Source organism: Musca autumnalis, unplaced genomic scaffold, assembly GCF_047663935.1.
Source record: "Musca autumnalis isolate F117 unplaced genomic scaffold, ASM4766393v1 scaffold_5, whole genome shotgun sequence".
NCBI classification, from domain to species: domain Eukaryota; kingdom Metazoa; phylum Arthropoda; class Insecta; order Diptera; family Muscidae; genus Musca; species Musca autumnalis.
In genome coordinates this window covers 99044985-99070559 of record NW_027412088.1, presented here as the reverse complement: position 1 = coordinate 99070559, position 25575 = coordinate 99044985, and the positions used below count along the sequence as shown (strand labels likewise).

The following is a 25575-nucleotide window of genomic DNA, read 5'->3' as shown; positions in this document are numbered from 1 at the left end:
CACATATCTATAAAATCATATAAATAACAACTTTTATTAATAAATATGGATGACAAAAAGATTGGATGTGCATTTTTGATCATTTCGCTTTTAGAGGAAGAAAATAAAGTGACAAGAAGAAGGAAATGGGTAAAAAAATGGATAGCCTCCCGAAAACAATATTCACATGTGAATATTTTAAAAGAAATTCGAGATTCTGAGCCAAACGCTGTCCACTCAAGCTCCAGAAGATTCAGATTGCTTTATTTTTTTTTTCAATTCCCTTCTTTACGATGAGCGGATTACGTTTATTTTCTTCTTGACGTCGTCAATAGAACAATCCTTCTTGTATTTCTTCATAACATTTAGTAGTTCTCCATATGCTTTTGTTTTAATGTCGCGCATCATATATTCTGGACTGGTTATGTCCCAGAGGCATCTTTGCATTTCGTAGCAACATAAAAATTCCTTTAAAAATTCATTTTCGTTGTCCATGTTTGTCGTTTTGTTTGCAATTTTTTGCTTGGCCGATATTAAAATGAAGGAAAAGATTTTTGTCTGCTATTTTCATCTCTTATTTGCAATAATAATCAATCAAATTAATAAAAACACACGACTTTTTTAAATTATATTTGATATTTACTCTGCTAATTTATTCCTTGACTGACGTTGTTTCGTTCACACGGTCAAACAAACAAACAACCAACAGCTGACTGTCCAACATCCACAAAAAATTTTGTGGTTGCCTGATGACTGACAAAAATGAACGACCACACTGGCAAGCAACCGATTATTTGAGCAAAGCTGTCAGTCGAAACTGATCGTCTGAACCCCACTTAAAGCTGAGTACACATTGCCAGTTTTGAATGACAGCTTTGTTGGTGCTTGCTAGTGTGGCCGTTGATTTTTGTCATTCATCATGCAACCACAAAATGTTTTGTGGTTGCTGGACGGTTGGACAGTTATCGATAACTGCGAAATATCGTCATTCAAAACTGACAATGTGTACTGCTCTTAAGGCATTAGATATTTTCGATATAATATTTTAAAATATCGATCGTTAATTTGTCATCACCATTAATTTGGAAATGAAAATGGCGGAAATGTCTAAGCTTTTGTTGACATTTTGCACAAGTACTTCACAGAAATAATAACAATTGCTTTTATTTAAAAAAAGCCACAAAAATGCAATAAAACCATTTTATTTTTAACAAAATACTACTACTGTTTTTTCACAACTACTTTCTCACGTTCACAAAACCGAAAAACCGCGTAATTTCTATAGGTTTTAGGTTAAGGATTTTTAGTCCGATAATATCGATAGACGAAACTATCTATCGATATTTAATTTTTAAAAATAATCAATATTATCGATTTTGTGGTTGGTTGTTCGTCAGTTACCGATAATTGCATAAAATCGACAGTCAAAACTGACAATTTGTTCTGCACTTTTCATCGTTCCAAATAGTTCCGAGACCAAGCCATGAATACTTGGTGGATGAATTGACATAAATATAAATTTCAGAGAATAAACAGCAACGATAAAAAATCGACGTAAGCGTTAAGCTGGGTACACATTGTCAGTTTTGAATGACAGCTTTGTTGTTGCTTGCTAGTGTGGCCATTCATCATTGTCATTCATCATGCAACCACAAAATGTTTTGTGGTTGCTGGCCGGTTTGACAGTTATCGATAATTGCGAAATATCGTCATTCAAAACTGACAATCTGTACCCAGCTTTAAAATAAAGGAAAGGAACTATTTGAACTAAACGCATGAGCTGGATGTAGTTCCAATTGCTCCTTGTCCGGAATAGTTCCTTGGAACTAGTTCGTTGCGGAACTACACAACTCTAGTTCTAATAGTTCCCTGTCCGGAGTAGCTCTGAACCATAATACAACGTGCAACATACGTGCTAGTGTTTTTAGCGTGAATTTGACTTAATTTTAAAAAATTACAGTAATTTCTTAAAAATGGTTTTTATGGAAGAGAACGATATAGCGGATATAGAAGATCTAATATCTTCTGAAGATATTAAACCAAAGGAAAGATATCGAAATAAGAAAAATGTCACTGTAAGAGCAAAAAAGGCTGTCACCGTAAACGGCACTGATGCAGATACTGTTCAACCTGAAGCAAAGAAAATATACGAAAGTGTGATACCTGGAACGCAAAAAATTTACGTTAAAACATGGGGATGTTCGCACAATAGCTCTGACACAGAATATATGATGGGCCAGTTATCAGCCTATGGATATCAATTGACGGATAAGAAGGAAAATGCAGATCTATGGTTGCTCAACAGTTGTACCGTAAAAAATCCTTCGGAAGATACATTTCGAAATGAAATTGAACATGGAACGTCAAATGGGAAGCATGTGGTTGTTGCTGGTTGTGTTCCTCAGGGTGCACCAAAATCTTCCTATTTGAAAGGCTTGTCAGTTATCGGTGTGCAACAAATTGACAGAGTAGTTGAGGTTGTAGAGGAGACACTAAAAGGCCATACCGTACGCTTACTGCAAAGTAAAAAGGAAGATGGACATAGAGTTGCAGGAGCAAAGTTGGCATTACCAAAAATTAGGAAAAATCCATTAATAGAAATTATTGCCATAAACACGGGATGTCTAAATCAATGTACCTACTGCAAAACAAAGCACGCCAGAGGTGACCTGGCTAGTTACCCGCCAGAAGAGATTGTGGGACGAGCCAAACAAGCTTTTGATGAGGGATGCTGCGAAATATGGTTGACTTCAGAGGATACCGGTGCATATGGAAGAGATATAGGTACCTCATTGCCAGATCTACTGTGGCAGCTTGTTGAAGTTATTCCTGAAAATTGTATGCTTCGTGTTGGTATGACTAATCCTCCATACATCTTGGAACATTTAGAAGAAATGGCAAAAATTCTACAACACCCCAGAGTGTATGCGTTTCTACATGTTCCTGTCCAAAGTGGAAGTGACGCCGTGTTGGGAGATATGAAGCGTGAATATTGCCGCCGTGATTTTGAGCATGTGGTAGATTTCTTACGAGAACGAGTGGAGGGTTTGACCATTGCAACGGATATAATTTGTGGTTTCCCCACAGAAACAGAGGCCGACTTTGAGGATACAATGAATATGTGCAAAAAATACGAATTTCCCAGCCTATTCATTAATCAATTCTTCCCCAGGCCTGGAACTCCAGCAGCTAGAATGACGCGTATTCCTGCCGATCAAGTGAAAAAGCGAACGAAACGACTAACCGACCTCTTCAACAGTTATTACCCTTATGCTGGTCGTGAGGGAAAAATTTATAAAGTTCTTGTTACAGAAGTGTCACATGACAATTTACATTATGTGGGACACAACAAAAGCTACGAACAAATCTTATTGCCGATGAGAAAAAACCTTCTGGGCAGTTGTGTTCAGGTGCGTATAACGAGTACAACAAAGTTTAGTATGATGGGTGAAATTATCGATGCTGAAGAAGAGTGGAAAAAATGCAGTAATGTTCAAACGCTCAAGTCAACGACGAATCCATCTGCCCAATTAGAAAAGCGTCCAATAAATTTTGGTATTGTAGCGTTACTATTGGGACTGCTAGGATTCATATTACAGTGGTTTTGGCGACATGTTTAGGCGAAACCAAACGCAATCTGTGAAAATGAAGAGAATTATTGTTGATTCCTAATACTAATCAGTTGTGTATGATTTGAAATGTTTAACTTTTTATCATATTTGATATTGTCTAATAATAAAGTTTACAGAGATTGAGGTATCTGTATTGAAATTCGAAAACGTTTTATTTTTAGCCAGTGTTGGACCCTGTCCGAAAACCCACATAAACTTCTAATTTTCAAAGAAAATTTGACTGCGGGCTTTATAATGACGTCTAAAGTCGGATGTAAAAATATAGAAACAATAGGTCTGTACGATAACTCAAAAATTTGTAGAAATTCGTACAAATTTTTACTGAATGCTGTTCGATAACAAAATTATCCACCAAAAGTGAGCGAGTTGGGAAAGATTTTTGGAAAGTTCTGTGACTGACAACTTGTAAATTTTTGCTGGGAAAATTTGTCCCGCAACATGGTATAAGTAAAGAGGTAGATTTAAATGAAAAAAATCTATAGAACCCTTGTTTTTCTTGAATTCCTAAAACTTCAAAATAAAAGCAACAAGTGGGTTTGTTTACAATGCATTTTTTGAGCATTTTATAAAAAGCGCGAAAAATGAATGAAGCGTTAAGTTTTCTCCACATAATCGAGTTGTGAATATGATAAACTGATTGTTTCCATGCAAATCTCACCAATTTCTTCCATACAAATGGTCTAAAAACAATTTTAAAAATCATTGAATTCGATTGTTTTTAAAATTGTTTGGCATATTATTCAAACACCACACACACATTCACAGTTTCTTTATATTGTTTTGAAGTTTTAGGCATACTCGGATGAAAAAAATTAAATTGACATAAAGCTTTGGCTAACCTTTCTTATTAAACCATGGTCCCGCAAAAGTTTGTAAGTTCGGCCAGCTGACTTTTAATCAGCTGTTCAATGTAAACAACTTGAAAAGTTAAAATTTTTGACCAAGAAAATATCACATTTTTAACTTTTTGGAATTTTAAAGCGTTGTGGATAGGATTATCGCTTTAAATAAGTCAACTGCAATTTTAAAATTTATTTTTTTGTTCCATTTGGTTAAAAATATCAAAAGAAACAAAAACCATTTTCATACATTTTCGGAAACAGCTGACTTTCTTGCAAGTTCGATAACTTTCTGCAATTTTTCTTGCTTGAGAGCAGAGCTCCGATTTGCTCGTTTTTACTCGCGAGTGAAAAGTACTCGCGAGTGGGTGTACTCGAAGAGTGGGAGTAAAAAGTCCGATTTGCTCGTTTTTACTCGTGAGTGAATGAGAGATTTCGTAAATGTAAACAAAGCATAAAGCTGTAAACAGATACAACGTTTGGGTAAAGTTTTGTGTCGTTTTGGCCGTTTTTACACTGTTGGGCATGATGCCGAAAAATTCAAATTCATTTGAAATATATGCCGGCAAACAGATAAACGCTGGACTTTGGTATCGTCGTCGCCCTGTTGTTGTTGTTTTTTTCTCGACGCCCAACGCAAAACTTTAATCAAACGTTGTATCTGTTTTAAGCTTAAGTGTAAACTTGGTATTTGGGGCTGGATTCTTGTTCTATGAAAATTTGAAATGAAAAATTTTTCCTTTATAATTTTTTTCATTTGACAGTTTTCTCCTTTATAAAAGTTTTCATTTCACATTTTCATAGAAACAGAATTCAGCCCAAGGTGCATACAACGAGTACAACGAAGTTTAGTATGATGGGTGAAATTATCGATGATGAAGAAGAGCGGAAAAAATGCAGTAATGCCAAGTTTACACTTACGCTCCAAAATCCACTGGATTTCATGAAATCCTGAAATACACCCGGAACAAATTGAATACTCTACCAGCTGACGGAAAAAATCTGAAATTTTTTTTAAATTGTAAGTTTTTTCTAAGTAGAATTTAAGACTTTCTCCTATGGACAGGAGCCATTTTAGGACACGAAAACAACATTTTTTAATTTAAATTTTTTCTTACTTTAACAAGGGAATCTTCGGAACTTCAGGGGCCCATATCTCGGGAAGTATGGACTTCCCCCAACAAACTTTACATTTTTGTAATCAGGACGTAAAGATCTACCTGCGGTAAACATTTCAGATTTTTCCGCCAGCTGGTAGAGTATTCTATTTATGGCATACACCCCGGTGTTTACACTTATTTTTTGTTGATTTCAATCATATCACAATAATCAAGGTAGATGCATATGCGCAGCGGATCGAACATGAATTTTTAAAACAATTTGTTGTAAATTGAATTAGTCATCAAAATACTATACGACAATATAGAACTTTACTGCTTTATTTCGAAATTTATCGTAATCTATCTATATATCGTATTAATTGTGCATAATACGAACAAACGAAAAAAAAAAAAAATGAATTTATCGTTGAGACATCATAATAATAAATTTTGTTAAATAAAAAATGTGTTCATAACCTGCAAAATATTGCTACTTGCAGTTGTTTTCCCGTTTAGTGCTAGAAATACGTTCCCGTACTCCTAAATCTAGTAAGACTTGCACTTCTCTTTAAACAAAAATAGCTGTTGTTTTCAGCTATAGATATTGGGCCTAGTAGAAACTAGCAGCATGTTTATTGGTTTCCAAATACGATGACTGATACGTTGATTTTGACATTTCTACTGGAGATTTTGCAATTTCCGTCATTTTTCCGTTCCCGCATTTTTTAAGACATTTTTATCGAAAAGCAATTTTTGACAATTTGCTCTTTTTTCTAACATTACCTGTTATGGATTAAGTTTAACGTCACAGAAGGAGGCTTGCGGTTAACGCCAAACAATTTGTTTAAATGTACTGCATACAATCTTCATACAGTAGCATGCGTTTATTGTTTTTGTTTAGTTTTCACATTTTGTATTATTTTTCACAGCAGAAATCGCACATTTTTTCGAAAAAATTTTGTTTTGTATAAAAACAAAACGAAATCAAAATCTTAACGAGATTTCTTATTGCAATACATGTACATTTTCAAAAAGAAATTTCGATCTCCAATTCTTTCATTTTACACATTTTAGGAGCCACCAAAGACAGTGAATGTCACTGTAAATATGATTTTCATGGCTAACAAAACCTTTTATTAATTCAAACGAATACATGAAATAATTAGAACTAATTTATCAGAAAAAAAATTATATAAAAAATTGCAATTTACCACCGTCGCTATATCTATATAAATATCATTATTAATTTTTTGTTAACAGTTTAATTCTTACACATGTTTATTATAAAATAAAAAATAGCTAAATTTCATTAACAATTTTCTCAAAATTAAAAAAGGAGAACAACTCATAATTTGTACTGTCAACTAAAGAATTGCAAAATTCACAACTTTTCAGTCATTCACGGTATTTTTCGAAAAGTTCTAATATTTCGTATGGCCACATTGGGCAGCAATAACAGCTTGTAAACGTCTCTGAATTTAATAAATAAGTTTCGGAATGTCATATTTCAATGGTATTTTTGCCATTCGTTTTTAATGCATTTTATTTAGTCCGTCCTGTTAGGGGGCGACCTATTCCCGGCCTATTTCTTCAGGTGTAACCACGAATAGTCGATGGGGTTAATATCTAGACTTTGGACTGGGGTGTCAATGACTTTGGTGCAGTTGTATAACAACCAAGTCCTTCATAAACAAGATTTATGCTTAGGGTAGTTGTCTTCGTAGTACTTATGTTGCAATATGTTTGAATTTTCAGTCCAAAAGGCCCAACTTTCTTGACGCTGTTGGTTAAAAAATTTTTAAAACATCTAAACAAACCTTCTCTGTCATTGTTTTCTCCAAAATCTGGATGTTACCAACGTCACTGCTTGGTATACAACCCCATCCATAACTGACAGTTTTCCGAACTTTACGGTATGTACAAAATTTTTGTTTTCCATGGCTCTAAGGGGTTTTCGCAATACTTTTTGAGGTCCATCGTGAACTATCACGTAATCACATAAATTTAGTCTCATCAGAAAATACAACGTCATTCCAATACTAAAGATGGAGTGAAAAGTTGTAACAAGTCTGAATAGTTTCTATATATTGTGCTGGGAGGGCAATGGTTTTTACCTATTCACTCGAAGGCTTATTATAATGTAGCACTTTTCTGACTTTTCTATGTTACACACATGGTAGAACAAACCAGTAATGCGATTCTCTAACTAATTTTTTGAGTTACCGACAAAAATCGGTAAAATTAAAATTCTTATAATTTCCGATAGAAAGAGAGATGTCAAATTTAATTGATACTTTTCATTCATAATTTTGGGTTTTAATTTTATCGATTTTTTCGATAACTCCAGAATTGAGTTACAGAATTCCACTACAGGCAAAGTAAGTACTACAACAAATACAACTCAACAACAACCACATAGGAATTTGTTTTTGTTTGGAACGTTAGTGTCAAATATAAATGTAAACAAAATAAGGAAATGCCTATAAATTATTGGACTTTATAAAACTAATATTTTTTCACATTTGATTGAACATGAATGAAATCTCGTTAGATTTTCCATTTGAATGTTTCCATATCATTCCACTAAATGCATTATTTCTCGCAGAAAGTAGAATTCTTGCAAATATGTTTGAGGTCGCTGGAAATTCATTGAAAAAGGAGAAGCTGTTTCAATGCCTTGTTTTTGAAATCAAAAAACACATGTTTTTTAGGGCTTTATTTTTTCAAACTTATCAAAATACCACACCATATTAACAAATGTTGTACCGCCTCTATAAGCGGTGTTTTAGTGCGCCGCACGTCGTTCGGACTTGGAGGAGGATACATGTCATTTATATGAAGAAGTCTTTATGGGAAATAGTTTTTTTTCTGATGAATATATTTTTTCTTCAAAAAATATATATCCCTAATATACATCGAACATAGAAACAAATATAACAAATGTCGTAAGGAATTTGACATTAACATTAAAGCCAAGTTCAGTCAGCTGGGTATTGCTGTTACCTTTTCTTGTTCTACCATGATGCGCGCCGATTAAACGCAGTAGCAATAAAGGATGGCATTTTTAGTAGGATTTATCAGACCGTATACATAAGCAGCGTAGATTTGAAACATGCCTTTTGGCAGATAGGGCTGGACGAGGAATCTAGACCGTACACGTCCTTTACTGTGCCGGCGCGTCCGCTCTATTTGTTTGACAGATTTTCCACTTTTTACACAACGAAATTTGTCGAGCAGGAAGTAGTAAAAGAGAAAGCCATTTTGGCTCTCTCTCCTCTCTCACTCTCTTTAAAATTGCTTCCAGTTATACTACTTTTTGGGGTTAAGGAAGGCTTTTAATGTAATTCATTTTAATTGGCCCGATGGCTTAGGGCCTGCGTACATAAGCTGTTCTGCCTGATTGCATTGCTTTCCTGCTTCATAATAAAAATAAAAGAATAAAGAAGGCCGAGGAAATTTCGAACTGGGTTGCCCTTTTCTTTTTTATTCTTTTATCAGAAGTAAGCAGGCAAGGCAGCTTATGTACGCAGGCCTTTAGAATTATTGTAAAGTTGATTAATAAATAAATCAAGTTAGAAATAATTTTTGAGGTGTCGGTCCCAGTTCGAAAATTCCATCAAGTCAATTCGGCGTATAGAACCGGTGGCCGTGGGATTGATGTTGTTGTTGTAGAAGCAGCACATAAACCTACGTAGAAGCATATGTATGATGCTGGGTTGGCTGTCGGTGGCCCAACCGATCAATTCGGTCAATCCGGTACGGAAGAACCCGCTGCCGTGGCATTGATGTATCGGGGTGTTGGATCTTTTATCACTGAGTGATAGACATGACACACATCACTTAGGAACGAAGTCCAGTGTAGAGTATTATAATTAAGTACGGTACAACCAATAGCTTTAGACGTTGCACACAAACTCTCCTTATATTTGCCCCAGAAGTAGTGGAGGTAGAGGAAAAATGAAGAAATTTGTCAAAGCGTCAAATCATACTCCAAAATTTTCGGATTATAGACAGAGGGGATAAGCCTGACTTCTGTAGAAATATCAAGTTAGAAATTCACTTCTTGTTTCATGGACTTGACTGTGGACTTTGTTAGAGTTATCTGGAGGATATCTTGGAAGAAATTCACTGGATACTTTAGCTAATTAGGGACACAAATATAATAAATAAATAATTAATGGTTCCTTGATTTAATAGATTCAGTGTCCTGTGAAGTTCTAGAAAAGTACTTTGTACAAAGAATTCCAACCATTAATCCGATTAAAAAGGAAATAAAACACAGACACTTAGATTGTTGTTAGAATTCAATTTTTCAAAACTAATAGGCAATTTATTATTTATATTATTTTTCTTATTTCTGTTCATTTTTAAACTTACACCAAAGTCCTTGTTAAAAAAACGCACACAGACACACTACTACAAACATTTTCTAAAAATATGCTAATTTTGTTGATCAGTGAGACATTTTATTTTGTTTAAATTTATTCTGTAATTAATTTCAATATTTGATCACAAACAGAGTCAGTCAGAGTCGGTTGTTCTTGATTTTTCATTTCTCTTTTTTTTTGTTTCATTCTAGACTGGCTGGTATTTTCCTCTGCTCCATTTATGGTTTCGGTGTTTTAATTTGTTTTTTCTTCTTTAATTTAATAATAATTTATTATAGTTTTAAAATAGTAATGATAGTATAATATGTTGTGTATATGTATATATATAATTTGTTTAATATTTATTTGAAATACTAATGACTTGTTTCTTTTGTTATTTTATAATTTTTGTTAGTATTGTACATTAATTGGTTTGTATTACTTTCATTTTTGTTATTTTATTATTAGTAATTATTTATTAATATTATTATTTGTATTTATTATTTTAAATAAAAAAGGCTCATAACGCAATCACAGAAATGCTTATTTTATAATAAGTGGCAAAACAAAGGTGGGAAATAGCAGCGCAAAATATAATAATACGAACACAAAACAATAGAATAGCTAAGTCCCAATTTACATTAGGCGAGTTTACTTGCGGCAATTGTCAGTTTGTAGGTGAGAGAGGGGGCTGAGAGGCAAAGGGTTACCATATGCCTCACCTCTCTCTCCATCAAACTGACAATTGCCGCAAGTAAACTCGCCCAATGTAAATTGGGACTAAGAAATATTGTTTGGTTTAAACTTTAAATATTTTTGATATTGGAGCTTTTAAATTTTTGATTTAAAATTTTGATTCTTTTCATCCTCGATATTCTAAATTAAGTTTGCGCAAGTCCCAATTTAGTACAACACTGATTATTGCATGAAACCCACAGCGAAATAGACTATAAGGAACATTGAACTTCAAAGTTACCATAACCGAATGACACACACCAATATCGGGCAGCTAATGGGATGCATACCGACTGTCACTTTTTACTGATCTGAATTTTGTACACATGGTGTGAACCATAAAAAAATTTCAATACATCAAAGTGATATGGGTATACATATGCATTTTTTACGACTAGAACGCGATCTGTTATCGTATGTAAATTTTGTCAGAAGTTAGGACAAAATATTACGAGGACCAAAGGATCAAATCGGTTTATCCGTTTGAGGGTTATCGTTCACTCCAGCCAGCAAGACAAACAGACAGACAGATGAATCTTCGATCTGGGACCACTACGTCAACGATTATGTATTTGTGCTCGTATATTTTTTACCCCATGGGAGCGGCGATATATCTCAGAATGCATGCTCCAGGCTTTTTTGATCCGTGCCGGGATAGGGAAGGGTGATGGATCTGTTCCATTTACCAGATCCGCATCCACAATATGTCAACATCGGTGAGATGTTGGGTGGACTTCCGAGACTACTCTGGTCGCAGTCGCCTCCAGGACTCTCCCAACGTGTCTCCAACTTCGTCGTCGGAATACGAAACTTCCCGGTAGCAACAAACGCAGTTTCTGACACCACAGTTTCTGACACCACATCGGGTAGCAGAGAGGAATTTCCGAGACATCATCACCGCTGCATCCGCTCGCCATATTCCTGCTGGTCGAATATCTGAAGTGAGACCAAACTTCCCAGCAGAGGTGACGGGACTAGCTAATGAGTATTATGCGCCAACCCCAGTGTTCCCATAGTCAGGGAGCTGACACTGAAAGTTAACAGGTTGGTCGTTGAGCATAAACGGAACAAATGGTTAAATCATCTGAAAAGTTGCAACATTGGACAGAAGGAAGATACGACCTCAGTCACGTTTGGCGACGTTACGCTGACTGGTTTTCAAGCACCCCGAGAGTAATAGGGCGACGAGAAGAGTACTACACCGCAATTTACAATGAATGATGTTGCGCGTGTCATCAGGAACGCTAAATTATCCAAAGAGCTGTCGCTACCCTCCCACATCGTTTCGGAAGTCTGGAAAATGGGTTGGGTGGTTCCGCTACTGAAGCTAGGCAAGGATGCCAGCAAAGGTGAATCGTACGGGCCAATTTTGCTTTTGTCGCCCATAGCAGGATTTAGTTTTTCCCAGCGTTAGAAATAGCTATCCAGTTGCCGGTCATCAGCATGGGTTCCGTAAGCAGCACAGCACGACAACAGCGCTGTACACCATTACCACACATATTAGTCTAGAACAAGCATGGTCACATTTGGCACGGCGGTGCCGATGATTTTCGACAATTTACACGCACACGACCCGAATGCACAGAAAGAGCGTACAAAAGAGAACAAATGTTTTGATTTGTTATTGTTTTATAGCTTGCGTGAATACAAACTTACTAACACACTGTTATAAGTTGCCAATATTTTGAATACATTCACATTTACTCCGTTCTCTTTTTGGCCATGCCTGGTCTAGAACTCAACAAAAGCAAGCCGTGTGATAGAACAGTGATGGTGGCGTTTGACTTATGGAAAGCCTTTGATACTGTCAAGCACTTCAATCGGTTTGAGAACATCGAGTAGACAACTCTCCGACCAAGTTTGAAACGTTGGATAATCAATTATATGTGTGGACGCCAGTCGTACGTGAAATTCAGGAATAAGAAGTCCAAGCCCCGACGAGTGAAACAGGGTACTCCCCAATGTGGGGTGATATTTCCGGAACTGTTTATCCTCTACTTCTCCTGTATTCCGCCGTCCCCCAGATGCCATTGAGATCGTAACGTATGCGGATGCTTGTGCGATCTTGGCGCCTGGTACCATCCCGGATGTCATTTGTGAAAGGCTGAACTTCTATTTGACTGATCTTACCACTTTTTCCACGCGAGGAATATGCAAATATCCGCCACTAAATGTACGGCCTCTCTGTTCCCCACATGGACGGCAGAGGTAAGAACAGACCACAAACTACCCCAAAATTCTAGGAGTCACATTCGACAGCATGTTCACTTCGTTCGCGCATGTCACAGCTATCAGCGACAAATTGAGATGTAAGAACAAGTTCCTCCAGTCCCTAGCCGACAGCACTTGGGGTGCAGATAAAGAAACTTTGTTGACCACATATAAAGCGACAAGTCGGTCTGTTGTAAGCTATGCTGCGCCAGTTTGTTCCGCGAATATGTGAAGCCTTTTTTTGTTAAAAGGAATAAATAAAATTAGAATATAAGAGTAACGCGATGGAAAAATATTCAAACCTGTCAGACTGCCGCTCTGAGAACTGCAACAGGGTGCCTCCTCATTTCTTCGTTGGATCATTTACATGAGGATAGTAAGACCTTGCGTCGGTACAAAAAGATGTTGTCGATGCAGTATCTGCTCGGATGCTATTGGAAAACCCATCCGAATAACCAACTAGTGGAGAGGTACCTCTTGCCGAGGCATGTCGGGAAAGATCTTCATGATCAAGGATACAAAAGAGAACCTCTAGATCAACAGACTAATCAGTAGTGAAATTCTGTAACTCATTTTTCAAGTTACCATTCTACTAACCGAACATCAGAAGGTTTGGGTAGTTCTCTTAAACGGTGATTGGTAAACTCTCTGAGCCGAGATCTCATTGATCTTTAAGATGATTTCAAATCGAATTTGTTGGAATTACTAACAAACTTCTGTTTTTAGAAACATTTTCTTCAGTGTTTTCCTGTACTTTTTTAATGTTAAAGGCCTGGGTACATAAGCCGCTCGGCTTTCTTACTTAATTCATTTCTGGTAAAGGAATAAAGAAATGTCAGAACCACATTTCAATTAGGTCGAACTTGGTCTTTGGTCTTTTACGGGAAATGAATTAAGCAAGAAAGCCGAGCGGCTTATGTACCCAGGCCTTAACAGCCGCAAAGTCTTATGCCAGACTATGAAAATTTTCATTGAAAACGTTTTGCCATTTTCTTCCAAATTTTCATTGACGTCTACACACCATGGTACAAATACACAGGTAGCCGCATCGGTAATTGTTGGCAACATAAGATGTCAAAATTTGACATCAATTCAATGCAATTGACACATTATGTTACCATCAGCTGGCATGATAATGCTACCTGTATTATTGTACCATGCTACACACATATCATGGTACAATAATACAGGTAGCATTATCAAGCCAGCTGATGGTAACATAATGTGTCAATTGCATTGAATTGATGTCAAATTTTGACATCTCATGTTACCAACAATTGCGCGGCTACCTGTATATTTGTACCATGACACATATGTACATATATGAAGTCATATGAAAATTTTGATATTTTCATTGCTTTGCTTTGGTTTGGGAGTTAGGAATTTAAAAACAAAGAATAATTTCAGATTACAGAACCTTGTGTACAGAGTTTCACCCCCTTCACAACTCTTGCCTATAAACTTATTTTCACGTACATGAAAATTTTCATAGTCTGGCATAAGACAAAAGAGCAAACTGTCAAAAATAAGATCCACTCATGGCACAATTACCCAGGTGGTGGCATCGTAAGACTTTGAATATTTTATGTCAAAACTTTCTTTATGTTGTTGGCATGGTACAATAATACAGGTAGCATTATCAAGCCAGCTGATTGTAACATAATGTGTCAACTGCATTGAATTAATGTCAAATTTTGACATCTTATGTTACCAACATTTGCCGATGCGGCTACCTGTGTATTTGTACCATGGTTGTTGGGGAAATTACAACAAAAATAATTTTTTATAAAGGGATTTGACTTTTCATATTCGATCAGCTGGTGTGATACCACTAGCTGGTAGTTCTGCCATGGCTCCACTTAAAAATTTGTTCAAAAAGTACGGAAACAGAAAAATCGTAGAAACGTCAAACAAATGACAAAATCAACGTATCAGCCAATCAGAAGCCAGCAATCATGTTCCTACTTTTTACTCGGCAAAAATTTGTCCTTGAAAAAGTTTCAAAAGAGAACGCTATTGAGCGCAATTTCTGTTTTTTTTTTTGGAAAATGTATAAAAGTGGTTAAAATTGTAAAAACTTTTCTGTGGTGCGATTTTCTAATACATTTTTGGAGTTACCAAAAAAAAAAAAAAAAAATCGGTAAAATTAAAATGCGGTAATTAACGATATTATTCGGTAAGTTAGCAACCAGTAGAAAGTAGTAGCAAAATTCTACCGATAGCAACAGTGTTGTCAACTTTTATTTGAACATTTCATTCATAATTTTTCGTTTTAATGTTACCGATTTTTGTCGGTAACTCAAAAAACGAGTTAGAGAATCGCACTACTGTTCTGCAAAACAACTCGTATTTCCTGCAAAAAGAGGCGATTTGTAGTAATTCAAAAGAATTTGGTTGAGTGGGTTTTCTGTCTGTATTTTTTTTTTTGTCACACAAAAGTTTTGTATAGACCGCCATAGCGTATAAATGATATTAAAATTTCAACGTAAATCATACGACCCAATATACACTGACAAATCTTGTAACTTCGGTATTGTTTTCCGATTTAAGTTGTTATATGCAAGGCAAATATAGAAGGTAGCCGATTCGGCGAATTGCTACAACAAAGCAACTTTTGCCGTAACATAATACGTCAAAATTTGTAAAGAGAATCAATTCGCCTTGGCGCTTAAATTTGCAGCGATTTAGCTTCGGCCAATCAGAACAAGATATTTGTTTACATTTCACAATTACAACAATTTTATTTGACACTTCATGTTCAATCAGCTGTTACGAGTCGGCTATCTTCTTTAATGTGCCTTGGTTATATGTATAAAAGGACACAGGACAGGGATTTAACCCACATAAAGCCACTGGTCGTTTAAACACCACAAAAAATTGTTGCAAAAATTGACTTAAAACTCCGCTATTTTCACATAATTTTGTGAGTTTTTTGCACATTGTTATAGTATTGTCCGTTATGTCATTCCACGCTTATAAACATTAATTTGGCCTATGCATTTATATGCATTTGGCCTAAAACGCAAGCAATTCAAAAAAATCGAGTTTTTGTAAAATTTGACCCTTGATGAAAAAATTAAATATACCATACATGGTAGAACAAGAAAAGGTAGCAGCAATACCCAGCTGACTGAACTGGGTTGTAGTGTTAGTGTCAAATTCCATACGACATTGTATATATTTATTTCTATGTTCCATGTATATTAGGGATATATATTTTTGAAGAACAAATTTATTCATCAGAAAAAAAAACTATTTCCCATAAAGACGGCTTCATATCATTGACATGTAACCTCCTCCAGGTCCGAACGACATGCCGCACACTAAAACACCGCTTATAGAGGCGGTACAATATTTGTTAATATGTGTGGTATTTTGTTAAACTTGAAAAGAATAAAGCCCTAATAAACATGTGCTTTTTTGTTTTCAAAAGCAAATGATTGAAACAGCTTATCTTCTTTCAACGAATTACCAGCGACCCGAAACATTTTTGCAAGTATTCTACTTTCTGCGATAAATTATGCATTTAGTGGAATGATATGGAAACATTCAAATTGAAAATCTAACGAGTTTTCATTCATGTTTTCCAAAATATTCAATCAAATGTGAAAAATTATTAGTTTTTTAAATTCCAATAATTTATAGACATTTCCTTGTTTTGTTTACATTTATGTTGACACTAAGGTTTACAAACAAAAACAAATTTCATTGTGGTTGTTGTTGAGTTGTATTTGTTGTAGTATTAACTTTACCTTATATTTGTTCTACCATGTATACCATATAAATTTAATCATAAATGTTATAGGCTGTTTATATTATAAGCTTTTGTCGGGTTAACCTTCCTTATGAGGATTTGTTTGACGTACATATATGCAATGGAATTGACATTTAAACCCAGTGGGTTTGTTAAATCCGGTTATATATAAACGTAGTATTATAGGCCGTTTACATATAACCAGGTTAACCCAGTGGGTCTGGGTTTCAAATGTCATTTCCATTGTGTATACTTCAAATAAATCCTCATAAAGAAGGTTAACCCTGCAATAAACTATAATCTAAACGCCGTATAACATCCATATAAATTTGGGGGTTTGTATTAAGAATGTATTAAGAGTATTTTCTCAATAAAAAAAAACCAAGGGATTTGCATGTAATAATACACCTATATTACTCTCCAACGTTTTCGGCATTTTTAATAGAAGACACGATTCCAGGAAAACTTTACGTTTTAGACAAAAAAGTTATTGTATAAAAAATGTTAAAAAGCCTCAAAAATATAAAAAAAAATCTCGACGCTAAGTGGGTTAAGGGACTGAAGTTCTTTTTCTTTATATTATTTATTTTTTTCTTCTGATTAAAAGCTTTTAAATTACCGCGATTTCCATGTATATATTAAATAAATCGTATTTGTTTTTTGCCAATGTCATTAAAAAGCAAATAATAAACATAAGGAGGCAATGAAATATCCTTGGTACACGATGTTATACACTTAAAACTAGAATTAATATAACTAACTATAAATTAAATTTACACAAAATACTTTGAACACGATATGAGCCTTAATTTTTGTCCTTTTTTTTCGTTAAACCATTTTTATTGAGATTTATTTTACTGTTATTTTGAATAAAACTCAAAATTTTGATTGTTGGTAAAAATAAATTTAAAAATTTATAAGGGAGTGAAGAGTATGAAAAGGTTTCCATAAAATAAAACAATAAAATAAAAGTAATTAAGATAATGAGAAATAATCAGGGGTTCTTTTAATAAATGAAGTTTAAACTAAATCAAAGGTATTGTTGTATTTTACAGACATCAGGCAATGGACCAGGTAAGCGTTAATAGGGCAATAAATAAATAAATAAATAATTGATCTGTTCATTTTACTTTCAAAACTGTTAAAAGTGGCAAAAGTAGTTAAACTGAACTGCTCTCATATCAAGTGTATTCTTGTTGAAGTAATGGAAAGCTTTTTGAGTAAAAAGTGGTAAAACTTGAAGATTCTTGCACGCAAACATATGTATGTGTGTAAATAAAAACACAAAATTCACCTTTATTGGATCGATAGAATTGTTTCAAATGCTGAAGAAGAGATCGAATGGCATTGTATTGAGCTACCTCCATCGATAATTACTATTATACTGGGTTGTTTATAGAATTAGCGATTGCAACTGTTAGACATTAAATTATCAGGGCAATCATGAATATTTCCCTCGGAATTTTTCCGCACGGAAAATAATTTAAGAAGAAAAAATTCTTTAACACTCAATATTTTAAAACGCGAAAAACTACTAGAAACACCTAATTATGCAATATTCTCGCCTAATCGACAAAAATATTACTTTTCTGTACTTAAATACTAAAATTAAAAATTGTGAAATTGGGGAAAGGGAACAAATTCCGCACGGAATTTTTATTCATGATTGCCCTGATTAAATTATCAGGGCAATCATGAATATTTCCGCACGGAAAATAATTTAAAAAGTGAAATTCTTTTAAAATCAATATTTTAAAACGTTACAAACTACTAGAATCAGTTAATTATGGAATATTCTCGCCGAATCGACAAAATTATTCGCTTTTTGGACATAAATGTGAAAAAATAAAAAATTGTGAAATTGGGGAAAGGGAACAAATTCCACACGGAATTTTTATTCATGATTACCCTTCTCCATGGTGTGTCAAAATTTCATAAAAAATTTAAAAACTCAGATAGTTTTAGGTAATTTCCTTCAAACTCTTTGCCGATATACTAAATAGGCGATATAATTATTAGGGAATTGTCATGGTTTACAATTGTAAAAGCCGCATGGAGCCATGGGGTTGCAGTTCTTTCCAACTTTCACACAGACCGCTATGTCACAATCAGGGGTTCGGAGTTGAGCTATTGCTAGTTCGACTCCGACTCCGGAGTCGATTTTTTCACGACTCCAGACTCCGAGGGTAATTTTCAATATCACTCATAAATATTAAATATACAGTCTGTCGCAAAAAATAGTATACACCGTTGAAACCAAAAAGAATTAGGGATAAATATCACTATAACTTATTGAAAACAACAAACAATTAGTTTTATTTGATAGACATGAAGGTTGTCTTCCATAATAACAATTGAAAGTGCGCAATATTTGCATACATTAGCAAATGTACGGTTCGAATCCCAAAAAGACCAAAATTTATGTCGCAAAAGTTAGTATACAACGGAGAATCCTCGTGGAACTGTGTAAAAAATTCTTGATATTTTTGAACAAAATCAGTACTTAAGATCATAAAGAGTATATTAATTGGTTTTAATGACAGTTATAGTACTTATAGTGACAAGTCCAACGTACACTGGATCGTAAAATCCACAAAAGTTGATCATCTACAAATACAACAACTGTAGCGGCAAAATTCCGAGTGTTATGTCCTGTTTATGAATTCTAAAGCCATGAAATGCTCAGAAAAGCTCTAAAGTTTAAATTTGGGGTGATCTTGATCGAGTTTCAACTTGTCCTGTTTGAAAAAACGGGAATTTCTTGAAGGAAATCCCTACTTTTAAGGTCATTGTCCTTTTGAAACATGTAATAATCCCTAATCCTTACACATAAGGACTTTCCTTTTGAGTTAATTTTCTCACAAATGTTGCCCCTTTTCATATTCCCACCAAAAGTAAATAGTAGGAGAACCTCAAGGTCCGTTGTAAGCCCTACAGTTAAACTGTCCTACCGGCCTTTTAGCAGTATCGAACATGCTTCTCATGTCCCTAGTGTCTAATGTACTACTAATGTCTAATTAACTACTTCTAACTGATCCATTTAGTTGTATTTTGGTCCTAAGTGAAGCGAACACAGCTTTTCAGAACGTTGTTGCACAATCCATGCGTTATAACAGCAGAGAAAGCTCTGTATTAAAATTTTAATGGGCTATCATATCCTTCTGTGGTGGTGGAGTATCACTGTAGAACTTACACCCGAAATTGAGGTTCTCCTACTATTTGTTTTTGGTGGGAATGTGAAAAGGTACATAACTTGTGAGAAAATTAACTGAAAATGAAAGTCCTTATGTGTAAGGATTAAGGATTTTTACACGTTTCAAAAGGACAACGGCCTCAGAAGTATGGGTTTCCTTCAAGAAGTTCCCGTTTTTTCAAACAGGACAAGCCGAAACTCGATCAAGATCACCCCATATTGAAACTTTAGAGCTTTTCTGAGCATTTCATGGCTTTAGAATCCATAAACAGGACATAACACCCGGACTTTGTCGCTACAGTTGTTGTATTTGTAGATGACCAATTTTTGTGGATTTTACGACCCAGTGTACGTTGGACTTGTCACTAAAAGTACTATAACTGTCATTAAAACCAATTAATATATTCTTTATTATCTTAAGTACAGATTTAGTTTCATTTTGTTCAAAAATATCAAGAATTTTTTACACAGTTCCACGAGGATTCTCCGTTGTATACTAACTTTTGCGACATAAATTTTGGTCTTTTTGGGATTCGAACACTACATTTGCTAATGTATGTAAATATTGCTCACTTTTAATTGTTATTACGGAAGACAACCTTCTTGTCTATCAAATAAAACTAATTGTTTGTTGTTTTCAATAAGTTATAGTGATATTTATCCCTAATACATTTTGGTTTCAACAGTGTATACTAACTTTTGCGACAGACTGTACACAAGTCTAAAATTTCTTCCTATATGTTGGCTTTTTCATTAGATATTCCTTGAGAGAACATTTGTTCTAATATAATACTCAACTACAAAACTTGCATATAAATCCTGAAACCGAAGTTATGCTCCACCGTCACACTTCCCCATGTGAAAATATTTAAGCTTTGAACATTGTCAACTTGAAGGGGTTATCAAAACGTTGACCTATATAAGGAACAATATGTGAAATTAAAACAAATCCGCTAGATAAAAATTCTGTGTCGAATTTAAAATATATAACTTAAAACTCTGTACTGAATTCAACAGACATACTGACATGGCTAAATAACCCTGGCCACAATATAACAATTCGACAAGCTTTCTTTATTTTCACCCAAAGTACTGCCGGTTGTTTTACTTCTCAGCTTGTCGAATTTAGCTGTGGCCTGCGAGGACAATCTTGGAGAATCTTGGGTTGTTTTTTAGTCGGAAGAAACACTTTTAGGTTCAGATAGACGAAGATGTGGGGTGAGTCGCGTTTTAGACAAGCTTCGGTTGTTATTGTGTAGCAAAGCAAAAAAATTCTGCATACTGGACTGGCTCCGTTCATAAAGAATCAAGAGACAGGTGAGGGGGGTTAGCTGGACAGCTAAACAAATGGTCGTGTGGTCAGCGTTGCCGACAGTTTTTGGTCGGAAATCGTCCAAAAAATCGTCAAATCGTCAACAAAATTTGGAAAATCGTCAAAAATCGTCATCATGATCCAAAACTAGGGTTGGTTACCGTTTAATGCTATTTTTAGCCGATAGTTTTGTCAATGAGACTGCCAACATTAAATTTACAACCCACAGCAATAAATATAACCGAATCTCACTTAAGGGGTTGTCCCTAGTTGGTCCAAAAACTCATTTCATGAATTGTTTTCAAAGAAACTACCAACTTTTTAAAAAAAAAAAAAATCTTTCATCTGAAAGAGCACATCTTATACTACTATTGGAATTTTTGTTGTTGAAAAATATTGCAAAGTCTTGTGGTAAATGGCTATCTGCGAAACCCTTTTTTGTAAAAGCGTTTTGCGGTGCTAACGATAGCTCGAAAACGGATGGGCCGATCAGCGTATATGTTTGTAAGCATTTTAAGAACCTAATAATCTTGCCATAAGGCGAAACAGAATTAAAAAAAAAAAAACTTTTGTTAAACTGTCAAAGTTAAAATTTCGATTTTAACGAAAATAATTGACAGTTTTTTGTCAAAAAATCGGGCAATTTTTTTTTTTTTTTTTTTAACTGTCTCGCTTAAGAACGAAGTTGTTTAAAAACATTAAAATAGCTCATAAAATCGAGTTTGGAATATTGCTTTCCTTAAGGTCTTTTGTGAAATTCTGGTCAAAATATAGTTATCGTCTTTTATTTCATGCAATTCGGGATTTCCTGAAAAACCGTCATTTTGGACCATAAAATCGTCAAATAGTCATTTTTCAATTTTAGGCCAAAAAATCGTCAAAATGACGATCCGAATTCGGTCCGAACTCTGACCGAAAGTCATATGGCGTGGTTGACGTGTTCTCTGACCGAAATTCGGATGAAAATCGGATGTTTTAGCCGACTTTCGGACCGAATTCGGTCCGAACTCTGATGAACAATCGTATAAATTTCTGATGTATTTACCGACTTTCGGACGGCTATCGGTCCGAATTCGGAAGTAAAATCTTATGAAATTCGAAAGTGTTTTAGTTAAGAAATATCCAAATCCTATAAAAGTTTATCTACTATAAACATATTAAAGGTTTTAATATCATCTTAACAAACTGTGGAGAACAACAAATTCGCCAACACGATCTGTGGAAATACATGTCTTCACATGCAAAAAATGTTCATACACATAAAAGTGTTAATAAACTTAACTTTGGCCATATGCAAATATAAAACATAGTGTTGAAGTTTGACGAAGAAAATCTTTACTTTCATTAACTTCACAAAAATAAAGTATGCAACCGATATCTATGAATAACATTTAAACACTATCATGCATCAACACGAATAACAAAAATAAACCAAATTTGTTCTCCGATACAGAAACTAAAACCCGAGCACTCAATTTTTCTTCGTACTGCATCAATGTCGGCACATCAACAATTACACATTTACAATGTGCGAGCGAAACATGTACAATTCAAATAGAAAAATTTCCTTCAGAGAGGGAGAGAGAGGACAGAAAAAGTTCGTCAGACTAGTCGGACAGAGTTCGGACCGAAGTCGGTCAGACGCCTCGGAAAAAACTTCCGACTTTGAGCAGACGCGTCGGACGTCCGACATTGTGTTTGCTGGGTACCTTTGTTGTGAGTGACTGTTGTGTGTTTGAGTGGTCGGTAAAGGTGCTTGTCGCCACTTTTATCCTGCTTTATGAAATCCAAGGTTGTTAATATGTGTAGATATCGGAATGAAATTACTTTCAGTTGACAGGAATGACATTTCCGAACCCGGCGGCAGATGCGGAAGAGATAGAGATTGTCGAATATCTACTTTGTAGGTGCTCCTTGTTGTAAACAAGAAGACGACGAATACTAGGTAGATATGAGATAGATATTCTCGCCTTCCTATTTATGCTTTTTAACTTTGGGAAGCACTTATTACTTCCTTTAATGTTGCTGTTTATTAGCCGTAATTTATATATTTCGTCTCCTGAAATGCCGAAAGACGTAACCCTCAAAGTGTTACGTTGAGGGTTACGTCTTTGGGCATTTCAGGTGGCGATTTGTATGTCAATTCATCCACCGAAATATCGATGAACTATTTCGGTCTCGGAACTATTTGGAACGATGAAAGTGAAAGATTTGTTGAACTATATCAGCCCTATTCTGAACGCATGGGAGTTGGGAATTTTTTCCCATTCCCACATTTTCGTATTCTGAACAAAATTTTGTGGGAGTTTTTTTCCCATTTCCCATCTCCCCTCATTCTGAATGAAGTTCGAATTGGGAATTTGTTCCCATGGGAAAAAAGTATACATTCTCTATCTTGAATTGTGGGAGAATTTTGTGTCTTTTTGTGGGAAAAATCTCCCCAGCAAACAGTGTGGGAGTTTGAAAAAAAATTCAAGAAATTTCATATTTTTATGAAATTTCATATTTTAAGACATCTACACGACAAAATTATTGCAAATATTTATAATCGCCATGTGTTTGCTTAATAAAAGCATACAAAATGTACTGTAAAATATGTCATTAGTAGACTTCGGATTTTGCATATTCTTATATGATACAAAAACCTGCAAGAATCTAACATGTTTTACACCGATAAAAAATTTTCCTTTATGTTATCGAACAAAACAAAAAAAGTAGTAAAAATTAGTAGATTTTTGCAGTTCTGGAACAGACCATATGTATTGAAATACGAGAAAAAGAGTCATGGTTGATTCTATTAACGCAGAACAACAAGTAAAAACAAATCAATTTCAAAAGAATTTTTGGCAATAATTATTAAAATATATTGGAAAATAACCATAATATATACAATCTTTACAACTTTTATTCATTTTCGTAATATAACTTTCGGGTTTTTTAAATCAGACGACCAACGTTCTATTGAAAACGTGTTAGTCTCATCAACGACACGACAAAGATCACAGGCGTACATACATATATGCCAAATTATTGCAATGCTATTCCATTTTCCGAAATGCCTTTTCTTGAATAGGATCGTTATTTTTGAACGTAGAAGCTTGAAATGTTGCAAGGGCATGTGTTTTAGTTTTAGATTCAATCACAAACGTATTTTATTATTATTATTTTTTTTTTTGAGATACGTCTTCGGATTTTTATGGTGACGATATGTAATAACAAGCAAAAATATGTAATAATCGAGAAAAATATCCGAACTTATCTTTTTGAATTTTTTTAAAAATATGCTAAATACGAGTTCTAGCGATCATTAGGAATAAGTAAAACTAGCGATATACTCGTTAAACCCCTAACTAAAATTACTCAGTATCAACATACAATTTTTAAATTCGTTACAAACTTAAAAAGTTCCTATTACTTTTTACATAAAAATTATGTTTGCCTACTAATTAAAAAATGCTTACACCAATTCGCACAATCTGAAGAAAATGTGCTTATTAGAACAACATCACACATAGTTGACTCCATTCACTTAAAAAATCCATAAATCAATGCACGGTTGTTGAATTAAGTAAGTTGTGCTTTTGCTAATCTAATTCAAAAACCGCGAATTCAATGCAAATAGGCATTTTGTATTACAAAACAAAATTACAGCCCCCTAAAAGTATGCTATCATAATTTGGTGTAACTAATTTCGAATTTCGAAAATTCAATTCCCATGATTTGATGTTCCCACGTCGTTGAGAATATGGAAAACGTGGGAATGGGAAATTTCGCTCCCATGGGAAACAGTTCCCATGGGAATGTTCAGAATAGGGCTGTATATGTCTCGGAACTATGGAACCTATATTAAGGAACTAGTTCCTTTTGGGAAAAGGAACTAGAAAGATCGATCTCCTCCGGGAAATAGATTGCCCAACTCTAGCGATTTTCCTCCTATATATTTCTAGCAAAACAATCGATCAACAACACGGCGATACTATGGAAATCTCTCCTTCATATTTAACGAGCAATATCCACAAAACTTTATTATGCAATAACTCTTAAAAATCGATCAGCTTTAATTCATCATCTTCAATCTACATAGGATGAACGGATTAATGGACCAACGGTCTCCAAGTGAAACAGTCACCTATACTTTTAGATGGCTGCGCATTCCTAAACTTAACCCAAAGTATAACATTTTAAGGGTTAAACTGGCTGTGTCATCGTGTGAGAATGAAAGACGTGTTAGCGCAAAACATAAATTGAATGCACAAGCGTAAAGAAGTCGCTGGAGTCTGAGATCCGAAACGGCCAGCCAACGATTGTCAACTCAACCCATTCAGGGGCAACGGTAACCACCACGCAAAGTTTGGTGTCAGACAAAGTCATTAAAAAAAACTAAACAAACAAATAAAATAAAAGCCAAACTTGTTTAAAAGAAACACATCGCATTTGCGTATATATTATTATT

At 34.8% G+C, this 25575-nt stretch overlaps 2 protein-coding genes across 2 annotated transcripts in view; one reads left to right on the top strand and one right to left on the bottom strand.

Annotated features, from left to right (window-relative positions):
* Miro (mitochondrial Rho GTPase) overlaps positions 1 to 25575 on the bottom strand; it is a 637534-nt gene that overhangs the window by 225673 nt on the left and 386286 nt on the right. The gene's annotated exons all lie outside the window — the stretch shown is intronic.
* LOC141405832 (threonylcarbamoyladenosine tRNA methylthiotransferase) lies at positions 1773 to 3750 on the top strand. Its single transcript, XM_073990575.1, has one exon. The coding sequence runs from the start codon at positions 1953 to 1955 to the stop codon at positions 3597 to 3599; it is 1647 nt and encodes a 548-aa protein (XP_073846676.1). The 5' UTR covers positions 1773 to 1952; the 3' UTR covers positions 3600 to 3750.